This window comes from Symphalangus syndactylus, chromosome 6, assembly GCF_028878055.3.
Source record: "Symphalangus syndactylus isolate Jambi chromosome 6, NHGRI_mSymSyn1-v2.1_pri, whole genome shotgun sequence".
In the NCBI taxonomy this organism is placed as follows: Eukaryota; Metazoa; Chordata; class Mammalia; order Primates; family Hylobatidae; genus Symphalangus; species Symphalangus syndactylus.
In genome coordinates, this window is record NC_072428.2 from 81,258,319 (window position 1) to 81,283,832 (window position 25,514).

General features: G+C 44.0%; 2 protein-coding genes across 2 annotated transcripts; both read left to right on the forward strand.

The window, feature by feature from the left end:
• Positions 1–218: 218 nt before the first annotated feature.
• LOC129483994 (probable lysine-specific demethylase 4F) lies at positions 219–2,061 on the forward strand. The gene is given in 2 exon segments (XM_055281399.1): positions 219–1,928; positions 1,978–2,061. Coding segments are annotated over 2 exon segments (1,791 nt in total). The 5' UTR covers positions 219–221.
• A 21,741-nt stretch (positions 2,062–23,802) lies between these two features.
• Positions 23,803–25,293, forward strand: KDM4E (lysine demethylase 4E). Its single transcript, XM_055281400.1, has one exon. It carries the CDS (start codon positions 23,803–23,805, stop codon positions 25,291–25,293), a length of 1,491 nt encoding a protein of 496 aa, XP_055137375.1.
• Positions 25,294–25,514: the final 221 nt, after the last annotated feature.

The window sequence follows — 25,514 nt, forward strand, 5'->3', positions numbered from 1 at the left end:
TCATTCTGTAATATTTGTAATATTTTCCTATGAATTTTCATTAACTATAAAATGTGCCACTTTGATCCTATAAATACATTGGATTTTTCTCTTTTTTTTGACACAGAGTCTCACTGTGTTGCCCAGGCTGGAGTGCAGTGGTGTGATCTCGGCTCACTGCAACCTCTGCCTCCCGGGTTCAAGTGATTCTTGTGCCTCAGCCTCCTGAGTAGCTGAGTAGCATGGAGTCCCAAGGCGCACACTGAGCTGGCCTCGCCAAGGTAATTCCACCCAAGGAATGGAAAGCCAGAAAGACTTACGATGATATCGAAGACATCTTAGTAGCCACTCCCCTCCAGCAGGTGACCTCTGGGCAGGGAGGTGTGTTTACTCAATACCCTAAAAAGAAGAAAGCCATGACCGTGAGGGAGTATCGCCACTTGGCAAACAGTAAAAAATATCAGACTCCACCACACCGGAATTTTAGAGATTTGGAGCAACAATACTGGAAGAGCCACCCCGGTAATTCACCAATTTATGGTGCTGATATCAGCGGCTCCTTATTTGAAGAAAGCACTAAACAATGGAACCTAGGACACCTGGGAACAATTCTGGACCTGTTGGAGCAGGAATGTGGGGTTGTCATCGAGGGCGTCAACACACCCTACCTGTACTTTGGCATGTGGAAGACCACGTTCGCTTGGCACACGGAGGACATGGACCTTTATAGCATCAACTACCTGCACTTTGGGGAGCCCAAAACTTGGTACATGGTGCCCCCAGAACATGGCCAGCACCTGGAACGCCTGGCCAGGGAGCTCCTCCCAGTCAATTCCCAGGGCTTTGAGGGCTTCCTGTGGCACAAGGTGGCCCTCATCTCGCCTACAGTTATCAAAAAGAATGGGATCCCCTTCAATTGCATGACTCAGCAGGCTGGGGAGTTCATAGTAACCTTTCCCTATGGCTACCATGCTGGCTTCAATCACGGCTTCAACTGTGCAGAGGCCATCAACTTTGCCACTCCATGATGGATTGATTATGGCAAAGTGGCTTCACAGTGTAGCTGTGGGGAGGCGAGAGTGACCTTTTCCATGGACCCCTTTGTGCACATCCTGCAACCAGAGAGCTATGAGCTCTGGAAACACAGGCAAGACTTGACCATTGTGGATCACATGGAGCCCAAGGTTGCAGAAAGCCAAGAGGTGAACACCTGGAGGGAGGACATAGCACTTAGGAGAGCTGCTCTGGGCCTGAGGCATCTCTGGAACCACATAACTAGCTGTCCCACACGGACTATGTCCCCAGGGCTCTGTTACAACCCAAAGGGCCATGGCACCGATGCTGTGTGTGGATCTGCATTCCAAACCCTAGAGACGTCAGCCTGGGTTCTTCCTCCTTCCACTGGAAGGTGGGGTCCTTGTGGTTGTGGTTGTGGTCGTCGTCATCGAGAACTGGGGACTGAGGAGACAACTGTCCAGTCTGCGGCCAAGAGGCACCTCTCAATGGGGACAGGGAGCAGAGCTCCAGGCCGCAAACCTTGGCTCCAGTTCGCCGATGAAGCTTTGACAGACAAACCCGTACCTTCGAGCGGTGGCCTTCAGCATCTTGCCAAGGCTTCTGGCTGCTGCTGTGCTCCTGATCTTCAACCCCTGGGGCCCCCACTGGATCCTGATGAACCCATGCACCCTGGTCCGTGCTTGCTATCTCTCGACAGCACTGCTAGTAATCTCCCTGATGTTGTCCCCATGACTCCTCCCAATGTCACTGTGCCTTTGATTAAGTTTTCCAGGGACACTGGTGGGGACTGGAAATCCCCAGTGAACCTGGCCAAGGTTATAGCAATGGACCATTCTTATGCCTCTAGGGTTCTGGTCCCAACTAAGTTTTCCAGAACCTCCTGGGCCCCTGACTCATCTGCTGGGGCTAAAGCCAGACAGAGATATGCCAATGAATTTGGAGATATTAAAAAAAAAAAAAAAAAAGAAAAGAAACAAAAAAGAATTTGGAGATATTTTCCTCCAATGCATGATGATCAATCCTCTGGACCCATGGCTATTGAATATGATGCCAAATGTCAAGTGATACCTACTTCTTATCCCAACCCCAGGAATCAGAGAAGATTCCTGCCAAGCACAACTGTAGCCTGGGCCTCTCCCCAGTGAAGATTCTTTACCTCCAATAACTGATACATTTCCAAGGCCCCCAGATGCTGTCTCCAACTGTGACAACCAGGGCTCCTGGAGGCCACTGAAGTCCCCTCCCCTGTGGTTGCCATAGGATGTTGTAGTACCTCTCAGGGACTCTCTGTCTACTACACATATTGCTTGTGGCCTTCACCATGGCCAGATGCCATGGACAGCACTTGTTTCTGATGTCCCCCTTAGGATACCACCCTTACAGTGCTATGGGTGCAGATCCCTCGGTAATTTCGGCCCACAGTGGATGATGCTGAGAATCTGACTGAGCCCTTTACTTAATTCTTAAGTTGCATCTGGTCCACTGTTTCTCTGACCCTGGATTCCACTGGACATTGCTACAGCCCCAGTGAGGTTCGGGCCTTCTCACAATCCTTCAACTGCAATATGCCTTTTACCCCAGGCCACCATCCACTGCTCATGCACAAACTAGACCTTTTGACTGAGTCTGTTAGCCAGTCATGGCCTCAGAGATATTTTGTAACATTGTTGATGTTCATTAAATTTGCTGTCTAGTGTATATCTGTAAAGAAAGTTCTTACTCCTTTTTTTTTTTTTTTTTTTTTTGAGATGGAGTCTCTCTGTGTCACCCAGGCTGCAGTGCAGTGGTTCAATCTCAGCTCACTGCAAGCTCTGCCTCCCGGGTACACGCCATTCTCCTGCCTCAGCCTCCTGAATAGCTGGAACTACAGGCGCCCGCCACCATGCCTGGCTAATTTTTTGTATTTTTAGTAGATTAGAGTTATATAAAAGAGATATACCAAAAAGAAAGTGATGTAGAAAAATGACTGAGATAATAGAATAGGCAAAATTATAACAAGCAAAGAAATAACATAAAAGTAGATTTACAGATCTTAGTATCAGGCAAACCTGAATTGAGAGCAAAGGTACATAGCATGGATCTTTACAATGCAAAAGACGAAATTTCACAATGAAATTACAGCGGTCATGAATATTCAAGTAATTTTGACAAAATATAAATTATAGTAGATAAAAGGCAAGTTTAAAGAAACATGAAAAATAGGAACATTTAAGTCACCAATAAGGTTTGGATATGTGTTCCTGCCCAAATCTCATGTGGAATTTTATTTTATTTTTTATTTTATTGTTTTTTATTTTTTTTTGAGATGGAGTCTTGCTCTGTCGCCCAGGCTGGAGTGCAGTGGCGCAATCTCGGCTCACTGCAAGCTCCGCCTCCCGGGTTTACGCCATTCTCCCGCCTCAGCCTCTCCGAGTAGCTGGGACTACAGGCGCCCGCCACTGCGCCCGGCTAATTTATTTTGTATTTTTAGTAGAGACGGGGTTTCACCGTGGTCTCGATCTCCTGACCTCCTGATCCCCCCGCCTCGGCCTCCCAAAGTGCTGGGATTACAAGCGTGAGCCACCGCGCCTGGCCTCATGTGGAATTTTAATCCCTAATGTTGAAATTAGGGCCTGGTGGGAGATGATTGGATCACAGGGGTGTTTCTTATGAATAGTTTAGCGCTATTCCCATAGTGCTGTTGTTGTGATAGAGTTCTCAGAAGATCTGGTTGTCGAAAAGTGTGTGGCACCTGCACCCTCTCTGTAATTCTGCTCCAGCCAGGTAAGACATGTCTGCTTCCCCTTTGCCTTTTGCCATGATTGCAAGTTTCCTGAGGCCTCTCCTGAAGCAGAAGCTCCTGTGCTTCCTGTACAGCCTGCAGAACTGTGAGCCAATTAAAGCTATTTTGTTTTTAAGTTATCTAGTCTCAGGCAAACTGGGGCATTTGCAGACCCCATGGAGTCCAGGGCACGTGCCAGCCTGGAGAGGCCCACCTGGTGGAAGATCCAAGTGCCCAAGAGGGCTACCCTAGCCTGAGACACCACCCAGATCACCAGGGCCGTGACCCATTTAGCCTATGGCCTCCTGCTGTGGTACCCATTGCCTTGCCCTTGTACCCGGTGCTCCCGTGGTCCATATAGCCTGCAGTGATACTTCCCAGCCCAGGACTTTAGCCTGGACCCACTGCTCACCCTAGCTCCGTCAACCCTGATCTGAACCCCTCAACTGACAGATATCGTTGTGGTCATTGCCCTCTGTAACTAGGGTCTAAAAAGCCAATACTCCAGGCTCCAGCCAGGAGGTGCCTCTTGATGGTCACAGTGCACATAGCTTCAGGCCCTATGCGTCAGGCCCTAAGCCTCAGCCCCTGCCCACAATGGAGCATTGAGGGACAGGCCTGCACCACTGAGCCCAGGATCCAGCATCCTGCCAAGGATTCCAGGAGCTGCTGAACCCTGCCCCTGAGCTCATGGTCAGCTTTTATATCTCACTCTTTTGCTCGGTGATGGCTTCTTGGTATTGCTCAAATTTACATCTCACAATTTTGGGCAAATTTGCCCACTACAGTTATAGAGCCTCCTGGTGCTGAGATAGCCCCTCTGGTGAGGACTCTGGGTGCTGCTGAGTCCAAGGTAGTTACCAAATTCACCATATATTCTTTATCCTCCCAGACCTTTTAATACCTTGACACTTCTACTTCTGTGTCACCAGCTGAGATTTCATCCACTGGACATGAGTGTCTCTGAGAACGAGGTCTTCCTGGGTTTGCTCGAAACTCATCTATCCCAGCGTTCCAGTTGCTGGAACAACTATCCTGGGGGTGGTGGGGGTTTGTTTCCTAGAACCCCCTGAGGATTCTGAGGATTTTCAAATCCTGTATATAAAATGGCTTGGAATGTGCATTTAACCTATACGTATCTTCCCATATACTTTAAATCATCTCTAGATTACATACAATACAATGTAAATAGTTGTTTGCTGTATTGTTTTTTGTTATTTTTGTTGCTTTTTTTCCTTTTCTTTCTGAGTATTTTTGACCTACAGTTGGTTGAATTCACTGATGCTGAACCCAGAGGTTACAGAAGGCTGTCTGTATTCTATGACAAGGGATCCATTCATAGATAAGAGGACACATGAGCTCCAGTATACATGTCCAAGCGTGATCTGAGCAACACTGTAAGAGGTCAAAAGTGGAAACAACCCAAATGTCCATCAACAGCACAAACATTTATACCATTGATACCTTACAGCAGGCAACAGGACTAAGTACAGCTACATGGAACAACATAGATGAGGGAAATTTAAAAAAAAACCATTAAGTTGCATAAAGCACAATTCTACTTATATGAGGTTATATAACATTTTCAAAATTAGCAACATTTTAGTAAATTTATTTAGAATTCTTCTGCAGAAGGGTTTTGTCTCTTCTCTCCAATTTGTTAAATTTACTCATTTGTTTATAACAGCATGAACTCACAAGTATTTATTTTGTACTTTGGATTATAATTCAATTGTACTTTAGTTATTTTGTTGTTCAAGATTTGGCCAATGGGAGCTGTTTTCATTGGTTCTTGTGCTCTTCTAATATAACCCCATCGGTGCTCTACTATAACCCCATCAATGCTTTGGTTTGTTTTGTACTTACCATATCTTTAATTTCCAGCACTCCAAGATGCTCTAGGCTCTTTGTGTATATTTCCTGTACAGGTCTAGGAACTTTATTTCTTTATCAGTATTGCCATTCTTTTATTTTCTTTAACAGTATCAGATTGCAGTTTTATTGAACATCTTAGTCTAGATTTCCTTTTGTTTATTTACAATTCTACCATTGTATTAACATTTTATTACCTTTTTTGTTTTTTGCTTTTTTTTTTTTTTTTACTAATTGCTGGATTTCAACATAAAAACAATAGATTTTTAGAAAATGTGGATATTAATTTTCAAATAAATATGGTCAGATTCAGTTTTTAAATTGTTGACCTTCAATTTCATTTCAATGAGGTCAAGATTATGCTCAGTTTATTAACCTATGGAATTTTAATTGATATTTATTTGTAGGCCTGCACTGGGAAATTTTTGGAATTGTGTTCCACATATTGAAAAGCATTTTCCATTTAGTTATTGGTTGTTGCAGGTTATAATGATCACAGTCGTTAAGTTTGTTTTGAAAATTATTCGCCTTCGTCTGCTTCCACTACCAGCGCGACGCCCAAGACGCCAAGGTCGCCATGGACCGGGCGGTGCTGGACCGACGCGAGCTGCGGGTGCAGGTGGTGAGCTATGGTCTCTGGGACCTGCCCCGCAGCCGCCAGGGAGCGCCACGCAGCAGGGCCGGGGGCGGCGTCTACGGATGGCAGAGCTGCAGCCCCAGGCGGCTACACCGCAGCCGATCCCGGGGTCCCAGCTGCTCCAGGCCCGTCAGTAGAGGGGATCTCCCTACAACCGCCCTCCCTACAGACGATCTCGCTATAGCTGATCTCCCTACAGGTAATCTCGCTACAGCTGATCTCACTATATCCGATCTTCTTACAGCCCATCTCCCTACAGCTGGTCTCTGTGCAACAGGTCTCCCTACAGCCAGCTTCACTCGAAGTCTGGGTCCCCTACTCGCTCTCGCTCTCCATCAGCCTCCAAAGAGATCTCGCGAAGATCCAAGTTCTCCAGTGTCTCCAGATCTCGCTCACGGTCCACGTCCAACACTCCTCCCCCAGTATCCAAGAGGGAATCCAAGTACAGGTCGCAATCCAAGAGTCCTCCCCAGTCTCCTGAAGGGGAAGGACAAGTGTCCTCCTAGAAAAATGATCATCAGCTAACACGTGATGGAGGACTTGGGGAAAAGGACCACATACTCAGTCCATGGAAGCAGAGTCCCTGGAAGTAGCGACTGCCTATGGAAAAGGTTGTGTCACACTGCTCTACCTTTTTATCAGTTTGAAGCTTTGCATCAGGTGGCAAAATTCATTTTGTGTGCTATTTTGTTGCTATTCATATTTTCTTGTAATTTAATGAGGTGAAAGACTTTAGATTGGATTTGGATATTTGAGAGAAAAATTTATGTTTGTTTTTGTCGTTGTTTTGGAGTTGAAGTCTCGCTCTGTCACTCAGGCTGGACTGCACTGGCGCCGTCTCCGCTTCCTGCAACTTCCGCCTCCTGGGTTCAAGCTATTCTCCTGCCTTAGCCCCCAAAGTAGCTGGGATTACCGGCGTCTGCCACCACGCCAGGCTAATTTTTGTATTTTTAGTACAGACGGGGTTTTGCCATGTTGGTTGGCCAGGCTGGTCTGGAACTTCTGGGCTCAAGTGATCTGCTTACCGCGGCCTTCCAAAGTGCTGCGATTACAGGCGTGAACCCCTGCGCCGGCCTATATTTGATTCTATAGTGCTGACATTTTTGGTTTGAAATGAACAGGTTGGTAACCTAATTTGTGGCCTCCTGACTCTTAAGAAATGTGTATAGCCACTAAAAACAGCCCAACGCTGTCACGACATTGCCTCGACATTGCCTTCATTCCTTAAAGGTAAAAACCAACAAAAGGCGGTATAAATTTGTATGTGTAATGTTATTACCTTTAAATCTAACTGGTAATATGATCCAAATTTGTATAGAGATTTTTCAGGTGAAAAGACTGGGTTTTTGGCAAACACAATTCTAATTTCTTCAGTTTTTGTGCACTAGGCCCGGCTGCATAGCCGTTGAGTGATGCTGGTTAGCTGTTAAGGTGGCCTGTTGCAGTGCGGAGCGCTGAGCTGTTTCCTGTTTTCTTCTGATTGCTCCTGGGGAAAGACGCCCAGTCCTGAAGAACAAAATGGCTGTCCAGTTAAATGCCTGACAACCTTGCAGGTAAATAATGGAGCATGCGGTAAGCACATCTAGCTGATGATAATCACACATTTTCCCACTCCCTATTCTAATAAATGACAAATCTAATCATATCAATATGTAAGAACTTAAAATGTGGAGAATGTTATGGAAGAAATGGTTTTAACTTTGTAAAGACTTATGGTGCATCTTTTTGAGTACGAATATTTTTTACTATGACCATGTTTTTCTCATTGAATTAAAATGTTTTCTTGTTGTTACCGTTTCTCAAAATAAAATTAGAAATCTTTTTTGGAAAGTAGGTTTTATTTTGCTGTTGGACTACTTTCTGATATTTGTACTTTTGAGAAAACTATTATACCAAGTTTTTCATAAGATTCAATTACGATTTTTAAAAAACCCTCCAAGGTTTTTAGCTATGTGCTTTATTATTTTATCACAATGTAGTTTATTTGCACTTTCTCTCTTTTGTGTTTCTATCTGTGATTTTTAACTTCTAAAGCTCTTTTCAAAGAATCAGATTTTTTATTTTTGTTATTACCCCACTGGGTGTTTTATTTTATTTTGTTATTGTTTCTGCTTATATCTGTATTTCATTTCCTTTTTCATTTACACAGTTTATGGATTTGAGTGCTAAATTCATTCATTTTTTCAACTTGCTGATTTTTTTCTTTCAATTCAGTTAGATACTCCTCTTTCTCTATGTTATGATTTGACCTTAAATCCTGATATTAAAGCACCATAGCAATTTGCCATAATCAGTCCATCTTAGATGATGAAACTAATGGTCTTTGTGCAGTTGAAGCTGTGGTTGAAGCCTGCGTGACATAATGAAGCTACTAAGGTAGCTTAAAGCTACCTCAATATTTTGTTTAATCACACATTTATTTTCTAATATTTTCAAGTATTTTGGACTCTACCACACCTGACGTTTGAAGATTTGGAAAGAAAATACTGGAAGAACCTCAGCTCCCTATTTGATAAAAACAGTGAACAATGGAATCCTGGACACATGGGAAGAATTTAGGACTTTCTGGAGCAGGAATGTGAGGTTGTCATCAAAGAAACTGTCAACACATCCTACTTGTACTTGGCATGTGGCAGACCACCTTCCCTTGGCTCACAGAGGACATGGACCTTTATAACATCAACTACCATCACTTCAGGGAGACCCTGTCTTGGTACACAGTGCCCCAAGACCAGGGCCAGCACCTGGAATGCCTGGCCAGGGAGGTTTTCCCAGGCAGTTCCCAGGAAAGTGAGGCCTTCCTGTGGCACAAGGTGGCCCTCAACTCTCATACAGTTCTCAAGAAGAATGGGATTCTCTTCAATCGCATGACTCAGGAGGCTGGAGAGTTCATGTTGACATTTCCCTATGGCTACCACACAGGCTTCAACCATAGCTTCTATTGCACAGAGACCATCAATTTCACCACCCAGGATGGATAGATTATGGCAACATGGCCTCTCAGTGTAGCTGTGGGAAGGACAGGGTGACCTTTTCCCTGGACGCCTTCATGTACGTCATGCATCCCGATCACTATGAACTATGGAAAAGCTAGCAAGATGAGGCCATTGTGGATCAAAGGGAGGCCAGGGTGCTGGCCAGCCAGGAGCTCATTACCTGGTAGGAGGATATTGCACCTGGCCTGAGGCTCCTCTTTCTCACCCTGGACCTGACCTCTTCTAGGCTTGTGTCATATGTGGTGGGACCCACACACCACTGAGCCCACATGTACCAGTTGCAGTTCCCCTGATGCCCCTTGGCAGCCCAGGAAACTGATGCCCATACAAGGGTCACTGCCCCCAGAGGCTCCCAAGAACACACTATGGCCCAGCATCTGTCTCGGGTCTGTTTGCCCTGGTTCTCTGTCTGTCAACTGGCAGACGTGGTCGTGGTGGTCCTTTTCAGGAACTAGGAGCTCAGGAGTGGATCCTCCAGTCTCCCACCAAGTGGCACAGCACACAGAGCTCTTGATCCCTAGGGTTAGCCCCTAGGTGGAATGGAGCTTTGATAGACAAGCCTGTATCTCTCAGGCCTGCATCTCAGTATCCCATCAAGGCTTCCAGGTGCTGCAGTGCCCCCATCTTCAACCTTTAGAGGTACCGGGATTGGATGCTTTGATTATCCGGCCTGGCGTGTGTTTGATATACACAGATAGCATGGCACTAAATCACCCTGATTGTGTTCCACTGATTCTTCCCAACATCATTGTGCCACTCAGCATATTCTCCAGGGATGCTGTTGGGGACTGCATAGCCTCTTGAACCTAGCTGAGGTTGTAGCAATGGACCACTCTTATACTTCCAGGGTCTTGGCCCCAACTGAGGTTGTCAGAATATGCTGGGACCCTGACTCATCTGCTGAGGCTAAAGCCAGACAGAGCTACACCTTGGAATTTGGAGCTATGTGCCTCTGATACATGATCTTAATCCTTTGAACCCATGGCTACTGAATGTTTTGCCAAATGTGGCTGTCCCTCTGACCATAACCTAACCCTCGGAGCCAAAGAAGGTTCCAGCCTAGCACAGTTTGAGCCTAGTCCTGTCTCAGTCTCTTTTACCTTGAAGAACTGATACATATCCAAGGCTGCCAGAGGCTGTCTCCTGTTTATTAAATTTGTTGTTCCTAGTGTGTATCTGCCAAGTAAAGAAAGGAAAATCCTGAAAACATATTTTCTAAATCACAATAATACAAGAGATATACCTAAAACTAAGTGATTTGAACGATTGAAAAGTAAAAGAATCAGCAAAACTATATCAAGGAAAATGCAAAAAATAAAAGAGAGAGAAAAGAGGGGTGGTACATGTTAATATCAAAGAGACAAAGAAATGCAGACCAAAGGGACATAGAAAAACTCTTTTTAATGCCAAACGCTATTTCACAATGAAAATACAGCCTTTATAAATAGCCATGCAATTTTTTCTTTAATTGTTATTTATTTTTGTTTTGGTATAGTGTGTACATACTATACTCGTATATATATTATATATTATACTATGGTATATATAGTATACTAGTATAGTGTGTATATATATACTATATATACACTATATAGCATATGTATATAACCATTTTCACCATTTTAAGAGTATAGTTTAGCTTCTTTAAATACAAAATTGTGGTACAACCATCACCACTTTCTATCTCCAGAACTTTTTTTTATCATCACAGACTATGACTCTAACCATTAAACAATAACACCTCATTATAGCCTCCCCAGCTGCTGGTATCCCTTTTTTATTTTTGTAATAGTTTCACTGTTTTTGGTACCTCATGTAAGTGCAATGATACAATATTTGTCCTATTATTTCTAGCTTATGTCACTTAGCATGATGTCCTCAAGGTTCATCCATGTTACAGCACCTGTCAGATCTCCTTCCTTTTCAAGGCTGAATAATATTCTACCATATGTATACACCACATTTTGTTTAATCCAGTCACCCATGGATGGACACTTAGGTCGTTTCCTCCTTTTGGCTATGTGCATGGTGCTGTTATGAAAACTTGTGTAAAAGTGTCTTTGTGAGTCCCTGGTAAAACTATTTGAATCACCTTTTAGAGATTCCATGTTCTTCATTGAACATCATTAACATGCCTTTGCATCTGCCTTGACTGGAGATCTGTTTAAACATCTGCCATAAATATGTTTTTAATGTCATCTTAATTTCAAAAACTATAATTCAATTTAGGTTAAATTAAAAGGTTAGATTAAAAATTAATTGTGTCACTTCTCGTGAATTTGAGGAAACTACTGACAGCAACGTACCTTGTACTCCTCTACCAAATATATGCACACCAACATCTATTATTATTCTGGAGAATTTGTGGATCTCAGTTCTATCCTAGGTCCCAGGTTTAGGAGTCTCAAGTTTCTTTCAATATTCCCCTATCATGGATGCTTCTTTGGTTTTGAAACAGCATTTTCATTCTTCGCATAGTCAGTAGAGCTGAGGGAGAGTTGTGCTCCGCATCTTTTTATTACTGCTGTTGGTAACTCACTGTGGGTACCACATGGCTCTGTGGGAAACTGGGCGTGGTGACCAGGTGGCTGTGCGGAACCAGGAAGCTCTTGTCAAACTCACAGCCAGCACTGTACATGCAAAAGCTCATAGGATCCCTTTAACTGGCACAGGATGGGTAGTGCAAAGTGTGCGAGCTTCTCTAAGAGTGAGCGTGGCTGGGTGGTGGGCACTGCTTCTAGTGGGCTTCCTTCTTCCCGGCCTTCTGCTGTCAGAGGCTGCCAAAGTCCTGACTGCATCCACATAGGGTGAGCACTTGCCCAGATAATCCAGAGGCGGGTGTCCCAGGCCCCTGTGCTGGGCTCAGGCAGTACTTGAGAGAGGGTTATCCAGGGAGCTTTCCGTGCTGGGCTTGTGTTTCTAGGAGGAAATCTGGAGGGGCAGGCATGGGCTGCAGGGTCCAGAGAGGACTGTACCACAGAGGTGGAGAAGAAAGTTCTGGCAAAGTCTCATTTCCCTCCTCTTTTCCTCCTCAAGAGGACATAGTGAAGGCTAAGGGCCAGAAGGTTGAGATCCAGCCTAGAACTCATGTGAGTTTCATTAAGGAAAATTATAGTTTGTGAGAGACAATTTAGAGTAGTGTTTGAAAAACTGGAAAATTTAAGTCACTTTATTATGTTGAAGACAGAAAAAAATGGACACATAGAAGGATATAGAAAACAAACAAGCTTAATAATAAGGTCAATGTATGCACCTGATAACAGAGAATACTCACTTTTTTTTCAAATGCCAATGAATGCTTCAGAAAATTTGACAATATATTAGGTTGAAAACAAAACATCGATAACTTATCAAAAGGAAAAGAAAAAATCAACACCATGCAATAAAACTAGACATTGATTTTAAAAATCAGAAAATGCTTTTTCCAGAAAGGCAAACGTTCTTTATTGGGCAAGCTTTAGATAAAGAGGAAAACACAAGCCAAAACTGCCAAATTCCACTGGCTTTTCAAAGCTGTGGGTTATTTAACATTGTTAATTCATTGACTCGGTCCAACAAACAAGTCCTTAGCAAGTGAGCAAGACAGTTTCAATCAGCAATGTGTGCTGTGCAGAAACTAAAGCAGGATTGGATGACAGAGTAGAATGGGCAGGGGCTGCCTCAGCTGCGGGTCTGGGATGGATTCACAGAGCAGGAGACCTTTATGAGACCCAGTTGACATAATGGAAAGTCCAGAGCAGAATTTTCCACTTACAGGGAATAGCAAGTGCAATAGACCTACCATGAAAATTAGTGATTTTCTTTTTCCAGGAATACAAAAGAAACTCATTTGTGTCTGGGGCAGAGAGGGGAAGGGAGAGAGTCTCGGGGCAGAGCATGCCAGGCCTTGTATCTCATGTTAAGTGCATTATTTGGTGTTCCTTCAAGTGAGAAGACATAGAAGCTTGAAACAGCAGTGAAGAAGATGTGATTGACACATTTAAATTATCAGCTTAGTGGCTCTGTGGAGAGTGTGCAAGTAGGAGAAGCAGTTTGACCATTTATAATATGAATGAGAGTGACAGTTGCTTAGACTTAATTGTTAGTTTTGAAATTGCATAGCCAGCCTCATCAACATAGTGAAACTCAGTTTCTGCAAAGAAACAGTTAAAAAATTACTTGGGTGTGGTGACACGCACCTGTAGTCCCAGCTACTCAGGAAGCTGAAGGAGGAGGATCACTTGTGCCTGGGAGGTCAAAGTTGCAGTCAGTCATGATTATACCACTGCAGTCTAGCCTGGGCGACAGAGCCAGACTCTGTCTTTAAAAACAACAAAAAGAAAATGCACAGAAGTGGACAGATCATATTTTGGAAATTGAAAATGATAGTTTTCATACAGAAAGAAACATTCTGAGAAGAAAGCCACCTTGCTTGTTAAGTACTCTCCTTAGTACAACCCTTCGTTCCTTCCCCTATCAGAATTTCAGTAGGGTTCTACGTTTTCAAGTAGGAGCAATCAAAAATTGGTGCTTCTCTAAAGTTTTCAATAAACAGTACAAAAACCCATATCTTCCTGCTTCTCCCATTCTTTGGGGAAACTTTGTCTTTCTTAATGTAACAAGAGAAGGAAGTTTATTCTTCGGAAAATTCAACCTGAGAGATGAACTCAGAGACTCCAGGCACAGAGGAGGATGGAGTGAGATGCCTGGCTGAAATGAGGTTAAAGCTAACACTGACATGGTGGAATCACAAGATGAAAGCATGCTGCATTCACAGGAAGGGAGTAGCCCTAGAGAGCTGCTGGACCCACAGCACATCTTGCCTGACCAAGGAATAAATTTTTATGTAATAGGTAAAAGCTTCATTGTCTCTGGACTGCAGTAGGCAGACAGTCTACAGCTACAGAGAGCCGCCTCACCCAAGGCCATGCCTCTTCCCAGTTTGGCTCACATCCAGTGACTGCTCAGCGCTGGAGCATAAAGCTTGGCCATCTAAGCTGAACTCAGGACACCTCTGAAGGGCCCTTTGAGCTCCAGAGCTGCCTGCAGGATCCACTGAGACTATCTTTGGCCCTGAGCCACAGATCAACATTTCCCTGTGCTCACACCTGCTTCCGCCTCTTCCCTTTCTCAGATATGGATCCCAAGGACCCTCTTTAAGGAAGACCTTGGTGCTGAAGTCTTAGAGTCTGCTCTGTGGTAAACCTGACCTGCAACTGTATTTTAGCTTTCTTTGTGTTTCAAAGGCACAATTTCCTTGAGAGAATAAAGAGCAATCACCCCTGCCAAAATTATCACCCTTCTTTGCATGGTTATTCACTGATGTGAGGAGACTGAAATAGCCACATGGGAATCTCAGCTTCCTATATATGGCATTATTGTTGTGACTCCATTGAAAACATGTTTCTTTGAACACCAGAAGTCATGAGGACAAAAAGCAAACATCTTAGCTTTGGCATGATGGATCAGTCCCAGTTTAGGCCTGGGTTTACTGGAACCATGCACTCTGGCTCTGAGAGGAACAGTCCCATGTCCAGAGCAATGGGCTCTCACATGCATTGCTAGTGGGGATGTGACATCATGTAGCTCCTTTGAAAACTGTGTGTCGGTCTTCTATTAACTTGAGCGCTCATTGGTGCTTCTAGGTATTGGATAAATACCTAGGAGTAGCAATTCTCCTTCTAGGTATTTACCCAATTCAAAAGAATCAAGAAATGGAATCCATCTATCTCTGAACAGATGAGTAGAAAAACTGTTGCTTATTAAAATATTATTCAGCAATCAAAAGGAATGAATTGCTGGTGCATGCAACAGGATAGATGATCTCACAAACATTGGGTATGGGAAAAGAAGCAAAATCCAAGTGAATACATATTGTATGATTCCATTCCTATTCGTTCCCAAATCTGGCTATACTCCCCTGTAATCATCCAAGTTAGAAAGTGGTTGCCTCTGGTGGGGAGTGGGGATTGACTGGAAAACTCCTGTCCTGAGAGGATGCTATGGGGCTGTGCTAATGTTCTGTGTCTTCTTTTATGTGTTGATTACATGGGTGTATATAATTTTTAAAACTCACTAAAGTGGAGACCTATGATCTATGTGTCTTACTGTGTTTTATTGCCTATATCTTAAACTGGAGAAAAGCAAATAGGAGACAAGACAAGGGCTGCTAGAAATGTAAGAACCATCTTAATAAATTCTAGAAAGCTTAATCATGGGTTAGCAGGCTATGCAATTAGTTGTTTACTGTATTTTTTGTTGTTTTTACTGATTGTTAGTTTTCACTGTTTCTTTTCTTTTGTGAATGCATTTGATCCTTGGTTGGTTGAATCCACTGATGCTGAACCCAGAGAATATGGAGGCCTGACTGCCTTCTATGACCAAGATATCCATTCATAGACAGGAGTACATGTGAGCTCCAGTATCTGTGTTCCAGCGTTCTCAGAGCAACATTTTCTGTAAGAGGCCAAAAGTAGAAAGGAACCAAATACCCATTAACAATGGAAACATTTATACCATTGAATAAATTACAGCAAGGAAACAAGACAAAGTACAGCTATACAGAACAACATAGATGAGGGAAATGCCACACAAAAAATACATGAAAATACATAAAACACAATTCTATTCATGTAAGGTCATAACATTTTTAAAATGGACAATGTTTTAATTAATTGAATCCATTTAGAATTTTTTTTTTTTTTTGAGACAGTCTTGCTCTGTCACCCAGGCTGGGGTGCAATGGCACAATCTCAGCTCACTGCAACCTCTTCCAGTGATTCTCCTGCCTCAGCCTCCTGAGTAGCTGGGATTACAGGCATATGCCACCACGCCCGGCTAATTTTTGTACGTTTAGTAGAGATGTGGTTTCACCATATTGGCCAGGCTGGTCTCGAACTCCTGACCTCAAGTCATTCCAATCTCTTGAGGCCAGTATCTCGGCCTCCCAAAGTGCTAGGATTACAGGCATGAGCCACCTCGCCCAGCCTAATTGTGCCTGGCCTAATCATTTAGAATTCTTATGAAAAAGAATTTTGTCACTTCTCAGCTATTTATTTAATTTTTAATTTATATCAGTACGAACTCATATTTAGTTCATGCTTGGTTTATAATTCAATTTATATATTTTCTTGCTCAGCTTGGAGATTTGGCCGTTGGAAGTTGTTTTCCTTGTGCCCCTCAAAGTAACCCCATTTTTGACTGTGTGTATTTACCGAGTTTTATTTTTCACTACTGCAAATGCTTTGGACTCCGTCTGTATATTACTTTTTTTGCCCAGGCCTAGCAAGCGCTTTGTTTATCAATACTGCCACTTACTTATTTTTTATTTAAAAGTATCAGATTTTAGTTTTATTAATCATTTCTATTTCAGTATACATTTTCCCTTTTGCTTATTTATCTATCCATGATCATTTTTATATTCATTTTCTTTTACATACTTTTGTTTCGTTTCATTTTTACTCACTGCTTGAGCTCAACCTGAAGATCAATAGCATTTTAGAAATGTGAATATAAATTTTCAAATAAATATGGCTGGATTCAGCTTTTGTATTGTTGACTTTCAGTTTCATTTCATTTGGTCAAGATTGTTTTCTGTATATGCATTCTATGGGATTTTAATTTGATATTTACTTTGTAGTCCTGTATTGGTAAATTTATCTATTATAAATGTTTCTTGCGTACTGAGAAGCATTTTCCATTTGCTTTTTAATTGTTGCAGTTTCGTTCCTCAAAGTTCTTAAGCTTGTACATATTATTATAACATTACTAATTTTTTACTCTGCTCTATTGGTTTCTGAAAGAACAATATTAAAAAAATTAAAAACTACCATCGCAATTGCATATTTTACTGTCTGACTTTACAACAACTCTCAGTCCTGGCTTTCCATGTGTCAGTGCTATGCGTAGGGTCATAAAGTTCATCACTGTACTCTTTTGGTGAATTTTTCTATTCAATAGCTGTAAAATGTGCCTTTTTAATTCTGTAACTACATTGGATATTAATACAGCTGCTTTAGTTTTCTTTTGTTTGGTATTTGTCAGGGTTGCCTTTTTCCATTCCTTGATTTTTAACTACTTAGCTTCGTTTTCAGATTGGTTTAAAATGCAAAATGAAAGGGAGGGGCTTGGACGGATGGGATGCCTAATCTGGACCCAGCCCAGTGATTACATTAGCTGGGCCCTGATTGGGTTAGGGTGTGGCCCAGGTATAAAGCCAGGGTCTTTGGAACGTGGGGCTTTATTTGGAGTTTAGCTACCAACAGGAGACCTTCTCTTTGGGTCCTGAAGTATTTTCATATGGAATTGTGAGTTTTTGACGGAAGGTAGGTCATTTTATTTATCTGTTGGAGCATTTTTGGATATTTGTCCTACTGAGAACCTTATTATCATCAACTTGCTCATAAGATTTTGTTAAAAATTGTAAAACATCTCCACTGGATTTTTAGCTATGCTGCTTGTTTCTTACCTCAATGTGTTTTTGTTTGTACTTTCATTTATCTTCATGCCTATGGCTTTTTACTTCTCATCATGTTTTTTGAAAACTCAGTTTTCATTCTTTGTCATTCCTGTTGGGTATTCTGTTTCCTTTTGCAATGGTTTCTTCTTATGAATTTATTTTCATTGTTTCTATTGATGTTAATACATGCAGTTTCTTGAATGGAGTGCTCAATTTATTCATTTTCAAACTTGATCATTTTTCATTTTAGTTTGATACTGCTCTTTTTCTGTTTTATGATTTGACCTGATGTTTGTCTCACGTGACCATGTGAAGAGACCCCCAAACAGGCTTTGTGTGAGCAACAAGGCTGTTTATTTCACCTGGGTGCAGGCGGGCTAAGTCCGAAAAGAGAGTCAGCAAAGGGTGGTGGGATTATCATTAGTTCTTACAGGTTTTGGGATAGGTGGTGGAGTTAAGAGCAATGTTTTGGGGGCAGGGGGTGGATCTCACAAAGTACATTCTCAAGGGTGGGGGAGATTATAAAGAACTTTCTTAAGGGTGGGGGAGATTACAAAGTACATTGATCAATTAGGGTGGGGCAGAAACAAATCACAATGGTGGCATGTCATTAGTTAAGGCTATTTTCACTTCTTTTGTGGATCTTCAGTTGCTTCAGGCCATCTGGATGTATACGTGCAGGTCACTGGGGATATGATGGCTTAGCTTGGGCTCACAGGCCTGACATTCCTGTCTTATATGAATAAGAAAAATAAAACAAAATAGTGGTAAAGTGTTAGGGTTGCAAAAATTTTGGGGGGTGGTATGGAGAGATAATGGGAGATGTTTCTCAGGGCTGCTTCGAGCGGGATTAGGGGCAGCATGGGAACCTAGAGTGGGAGAGATTAAACTGAAGAAAGATTTTGGGGTAAGGGGTGATATTGTGGGGTTGTTAGAAGGAGCATTTGTTGTATAGAATGATTGGTGATGGTCCGGATGCAGTTTTGTATGAACTGAGAAACTAAACAGAAGACACAAGGTCTGAATAAGAGAAGGAGAAAAATAGGTATTAAAAGACTAAGAATTGGGAGGACCCAGGACATCCAATTAGAGAGTGCCCAAGGAGGTTCAGCATAGCCCTGCCAGCAAAGATTATTTATTTATTTTAAGAGGGAGTTAAGAGTGGCGGTTTGGGGATAGCACCAGGAGATATCAACTGTGATGGCTTGGAGAAACAGTGTAAACCGGCAGTGTAAACAAGAGTAGGGCATTTATGAGTAGTTGAGAACAGTGAATAGGAGTATGACTAGACAGAAGATAGTAGGAATGACAAGTATTTGGGGCTCAGTCCAAGTAGTGGGGGTGACTATGTAAAGCTCTGTTGTAAAAAATAGGGTAAGGATGAACAGACCTAATAGAATGAAGGGATGTATTAGGCTCATAAGGGTTATTACTGTTCTTCAGAAATGCGAGTGAGTTTAAGGGAAGTAGGGGAGAGTACTTGCGACTTCCACAAGGAAGAGGAGAGATTAGGCTGGCTGTCCGACGGTCACAGCTTTATCCTGGAACGGTGAACCCAGTGGGGGGGATCCTGCAGGTGGACGGCAGTTGGGGTACTATAGATGACTAAGTAGGGTCCGGTCCATCGAGGTTGTAGAGTTTGAGGGGTCAGATTCTTAACAAGAACTGATCATCCAGCTAGGGTGTCTTCATATGGCTGGGAATCTGGAGTAGGCAAGAGAAGATTAGCAGCCTGCAGAATTTCCTGTCTAACCTGCTGGAGGACTGGAAGATAGTTGCCTAGAGGACTGGTGTCTGGGACGAGGTTGGGGCCGAGCAAGAAAGTGCATCCATATAAAAGTTCAAATGGACTATACCCTGTAGCATCTTGAGGACAGGCTCTAATTCTGAGAAGGGCAAGAGGTAAAAGTACTGTCCAGTCCTTTTTAAGTTGGAGGCTGAGCTTGGTGAGGTGTGTCTTTAAAAGTCCATTAGTCCGTTTTACCTTTCCTGAAGATCTTGGATGGTAGGGGATATGAAAGTTCCACTGAATACCAAGAGCCTGAGAAACTGCTTGGGTAATTTGACTAGTAAAGGCTCGTCCATTATCAGACTATATAGAGAGGTGAGAAGGCCAAACCGAGGAATTTTGTCTGACAGAAGGGAAGAAATGACCGCAGTGGCCTTCTCAGACCCTATGGGAAAGGCCTCTACCCATCCAGTGAAAGTGTCTACCCAGACCAAGAGGTATTTTAGTTTCCTGACTCAGGGCATGTGAGTAAAGTCAATTTGCCAGTCCTGGGTGGGGGCAAATCCCCAAGCTTGACGTGTAGGGAAGGGAGGGGGCCTGAACACTCCCTGAGGAGTAGTAGAATAGCAGATGGAACACCGAGAAGTGATTTCCTTGAGGATAGATTTCCACGATGGAAAGGAAATGAGAGGTTCTAAGAGATGGGCTAGTGGCTTGTAACCTACACGGAAGAGGTTATGAAATGACGAAAGAACAGAATGGGCCTGTGAGGCTGGAAGGAGATATTTTCCTTGGTCTAAGAACCATTTGCTTTGTGTAGGAAGAGATTGATAGGTGGAAGTTTTAGTTGGGGAGTAGGTGGGAGTGGCCAGATGAGAAGGAGAAAAACTGCCATGAGGGATAGAAGTTGGAACGCTAGGCCTTGAGAAGAGTTTCTATTAAGGAGGCATTAATGATGGAGGACCCTTGCATAGTGAGGAAACCTCTTTCAGCCCATATAATAGCATGGTGGTGCAGGACATGGAAGGCATATTTAGAGTCAGTATAGATATTGACATGTAATTCCTTTGCAAGAGTGAGGGCTCGAGTTAAGGCAATGAGTTCAGCTTGCTGAGAGGTAGTGGAGGGGGGCAGAGCAGTAGCCTCAATGATAGATGTGGAAGATACTATAAGCATAGCCTGCCTTTGCTGGTGTGTGGCGATTAGGCCTGGTGGAACTGTCATCAATAAACCAAGTGTGATTAGGGTGAGGAAAAGGAAAGAAGAAAATATGGGGAAATAGAGTGAATGCCAGGTGGATCAGAGAGATACAGTCATGGGGGTCAGGTGTGGTATCCAGAATAATGTGGGAGGCTGGATTGAAGTCCGGGCCAGGAACAGTGGTAATTGTGGGAGACTCAACAAAGAGTGAATACAGCTGAAGGAGCTGGGGAGCAGAAAGTATATGTGTCAGGTGTGAGGAAGAAAATCGATTTTGGAAGTTATGAGAACTGTAGAGAGTGAGTTGAGCATAGTTTGTGTTTTTATGAGAATTATGCCAAGATAGGTAACAGATGAGGAAGAGATTTGGGCTTGACTGAAGTAATGGGGGCTGTCTGTGAAGCCTTGTGGCAGTACAGCCCAGGTAATTTGCTGAGCCTGATGGGTGTCAGGGTCAGTCCAAGTGAAAGCGAAGAGAGGCTGGGATGAAGGGTGCAAAGGAATAGTAAAGAAAGCATGTTTGAGATCCAGAACAGAATAATGGGTTGTGGAGAGAGTTATTTAGGATAGGAGAGTATATGGGTTTGGCACCACGGGGTAGATAGGCAAAACAATTTGGTTGATAAGGTGCAGATCCTGAACTAACCTGTAAGACTTGTCTGGTTTTTGGACAGGTAAAATGGGGGAATTGTAAGGAGAGTTTATAGGCTTTAATAGGCCATGCTGTAGCAGGTGAGTGATACCAGGCTTTAATCCTTTTAAAGCGTGCTGCAGGATGGGATATTGGCATTGAGCGGGTTAAGGGTGATTAGGTTTTAATGAGATGGTAAGGGGTGCATGATTGGTTGACAAGGAGGGAGTAGAGGTATGCCATACTTGTGGGTTAAGGTGGGGAGATACAAGAGGAGGATGTGAAGGAGGCTTTGAACTGGGGGAAAGGGCAGCAATGAGGTGTGGCTGTAGCCCAGGAATAGTCAGGGAAGCAGATAATTTGGTTAAAATGTCTCGACCTAATAAGGGAGCTGGGCAGGTGGGGATAACTAAAAATGAATGCATTAAAGAATGTTGTCCAAATTGGCACCAGAGTTGGGAAGTTTTAAGAGGTTTAGAAGCTTGGCTGTCAATACCCACAACAGTTATGGAGGCAAGGGAAACAGGATTATAGGGTGGGGGAGCAGAGGCTGAGGAAGAATTGGGACTTGGCTTGGCCTGGCGAGGAGCAGCCTGGGGATGAGGGGAGAGGTCAGATGAGTCTGTAGAAAAGAAGGATTCAAAGGACTCAGAGCTTGGGGTGGAGACTGAAGGAACAGACAGGAGAGAAAGAAAAAAGATTTGGGACAAGTCTGTTTGGGAGCAGAGACTAAGGAGGGACCAATGTATAAAAGAATGCCTGGATGTCAGGCACCTCAGACCATTTTTGCCCATTTTTCGACAAAAATTGTCTGGGTTTCATAGGATGGAGAAATCAAAAGTGCCATTTTCTGGCCATTTAGAGCCATTGTCGATTTGTATCGGGGCCAAGCGGTGTTGCAGAAGAACATAAGATGCTTAGATTTTAGGTCAGGTGAGAGTTGAAGAGGTTTTAAGTTCCTGAGAACACAGGCTAAGGGAGAAGAAGGAGGAATGGAGGGTGGAAGGTTGCCCATAGTGAAGGCGGCAAGTTTAAAAAATAAGGGTAGAGACACGGAGAAGGGGGGTGGGGAGCAGCCCTGGGTTGCAACGTGGGTGAGCAGCCAAAGCAGCTGTCCCCACAGTTGATTTGCCATCAAGGGAATGTGGGTGAATGACCAAGGCAGGTGTCCCCGCGGAGATCAGACACCAATGGAACATGGGTGAATAATCAGAGACGTGTCCCCGCAATGATTAAACACCAAGGGAATGCTGCCTTCCCGAGTCCGTGACTGGCGCCAGAGTTTTGGGTCCATGGATAAAATGTGTCTCCTTTGTCTCTACCAGGAAATAAAAGGAATTGAAATTAAGAGAAGGGAGAGATTGAAGGGTGATGCCAAGATTGAAAGGAGAAACAGGTTGAGGGATAGTGAGAGAGGTTGGAAAAGAGAGTAAAAAGAGGCTGCTTACCTGATTTAAAATCGGTGAGATGTTCCTTGGGCTGGTTGGTCTGAGGACCCGAGGTCGTAGGTGGATCTCTGCACAGAGTGAGGGTGAGGACAGGGGACTGGTCTCCCAAAGGAGTCCCGCTGACCCGGGTCTTTGGCACGAAATGTCTCAAGTGTCTGTGTGAAGACACCCCCAAACAGGCTTTGTATGAGCAACAAGGCTGTTTATTTCACCTGGGTGCAGGTGGGCTAAGTCTGAAAAGAGAGTCAGCAAAGGGTGGCGGGATTATCATTAGTTCTTACAGGTTTTGGGACAGGCGGTGGAGTTAAGAGCAATGTTTTGGAGTCAGGGGGTGGATCTCACAAAGTACATTCTCAAAGGTTGGGGGAATTACAAAGAACCTTCTTAAGAGTGGGGGAAGAAACTTCGTAACCGTGGGGGAGATTACAAAGTACATTGATCAGTTAGGGTGGGGCAGAAACAAATCACAATGGTAGAATGTCATCAGTTAAGGCTATTTTCACTTCTTTTGTGGATCTTCAGTTGCTTCAGGCCATCTGGATGTGTTTCTGCAGGTCACGGGGAATATGATGGCTTAGCTTGGGCTCAGAAGCCTGACAATGTTAACATATCTTGATGTTAGCATATATTTTAGTTTAGCTTAATGCTAGCTGAATATTTCTTTTGTCTGGTCATATACGTATTTTAAAAATATGAATATTCTGTATCTTTTGTTGTTGTTGTTTAGGTACATTGCTTCTACTTCCTAGAAGAGACCCCCAGGTACAGTGGGACACTAGCTGCTAATAGTGCACCCAAGCTTGAGAATCAGGAGAAGCCTCACAGTGACACCCCCAACTGAGGAAACTCGTAGAGCTGGGACATACTCTACTTCTTCAGAAAAATATGTACTGACTAGAGTGAAGTCCCCCTGGGAGGTCAGAAAGCCTGTGAAAGATCTCACTTGTTCAAAAGTTCAAGTGTAAGTTACTCCCTCACAGATAAACCAAAGTATTCTGAAAAAACAAAGCGGAGAAAAGAAATTCCTCCCCAGCACTCTCAGGCATCTAGAGGACACCCAAGAACTTGGGAGTCAGCTGCTTCTTGTGTGCAGCCATGAAGTCTGTGCACTCCAGTCCCCAGAACACGAGTCATACCATCATGACTTTTTACCCAACCATGGAAGAATTTACAGATTTCAACAAATATGTTGCTCACATGGAGTCCCAAGGCGCACACCGAGCTGGCCTCGCCAAGGTAATTCCACCCAAGGAATGGAAAGCCAGAAAGACTTACGATGATATCGAAGACATCTTAGTAGCCACTCCCCTCCAGCAGGTGACCTCTGGGCAGGGAGGTGTGTTTACTCAATACCATAAAAAGAAGAAAGCCATGACCGTGAGGGAGTATCGCCACTTGGCAAACAGTAAAAAATATCAGACTCCACCACACCGGAATTTTGCAGATTTGGAGCAACAATACTGGAAGAGCCACCCTGGTAATCCACCAATTTATGGTGCTGATATCAGCGGCTCCTTATTTGAAGAAAGCACTAAACAATGGAACCTAGGACACCTGGGAACAATTCTGGACCTGTTGGAGCAGGAATGTGGGGTTGTCATCGAGGGCGTCAACACACCCTACCTGTACTTTGGCATGTGGAAGACCACGTTCGCTTGGCACACGGAGGACATGGACCTTTACAGCATCAACTACCTGCACCTTGGGGAGCCCAAAATGTGGTATGCAGTGCCCCCAGAGCATGGCCAGCGCCTGGAACGCCTGGCCAAGGAGCTCTTCCCGGACACTTCTCGGGGCTGTGAGGCCTTCCTGCGGCACAAGGTGGCCCTCATCTCGCCTACAGTTCTCAAGGAAAATGGGATTCCCTTCAATTGCATGACTCAGGAGGCTGGAGAGTTCATGGTGACCTTTCCCTATGGCTACCATGCTGGCTTCAATCATGGCTTCAACTGCGCAGAGGCCATCAATTTTGCCACTCCACGATGGATTGATTATGGCAAAATGGCCTCTCAGTGTAGCTGTGGGGAGGCGAGAGTGACCTTTTCCATGGACCCCTTTGTGCGCATTGTGCAACCAGAGAGCTATGAGCTCTGGAAACACAGGCAAGACTTGGCCATTGTGGATCACACAGAGCCCAGGGTTGCAGAAAGCCAAGAGCTGAGCAACTGGAGAGATGATATAGTACTTAGAAGAGCTGCTCTGGGCCTGAGGCTTCTCCCAAACCTCACAGCTCAGTGTCCCACACAGCCTGTGTCCCCAGGGCACTGTTACAACCCAAAAGGCTGTGGCACTGATGCTGTGCCTGGATCCGCATTCCAAAGCTCTGCATATCATACCCAGACCCAGTCACTTTCCCTGGGGATGTCAGCCGGGGTTCTTCTCCCTTCCACTGGAAACTGGAGTTCTGGTCTTGGTCGTGGTCGTGGTCGTGGTCGAGGTCGAGGTCGAGGTCGAGGTCGCAGTCGTGGTCATGGTCATGGTTGCTGTAATCGAGAACTGAGGACTGAGGAGCCAACTGTTCAGGCTGCACCCAAGAGGTGCCTTTTAATGGGTACAAGGAGTAGAGCTCGAGGCCACAGGCCTTAGCTCCTGCTTGCCAATGATTTGATGACAAATCTGTCCCTTTGAGTGGTGGCCTTCTGCATCTTGCCAAGGCTTCTGGCTGCTGCTGTGTCCCTGATCTTCAACTCCTGGGGCCCCCACTGGATCGTGATGAAACCATGCACCCCGGCCCGTGCCCACTATCCCTCAACAGCACTACTAGTAATCTCCCTGATGTTGTCTGCATGACTCCTCCCAATGTCATT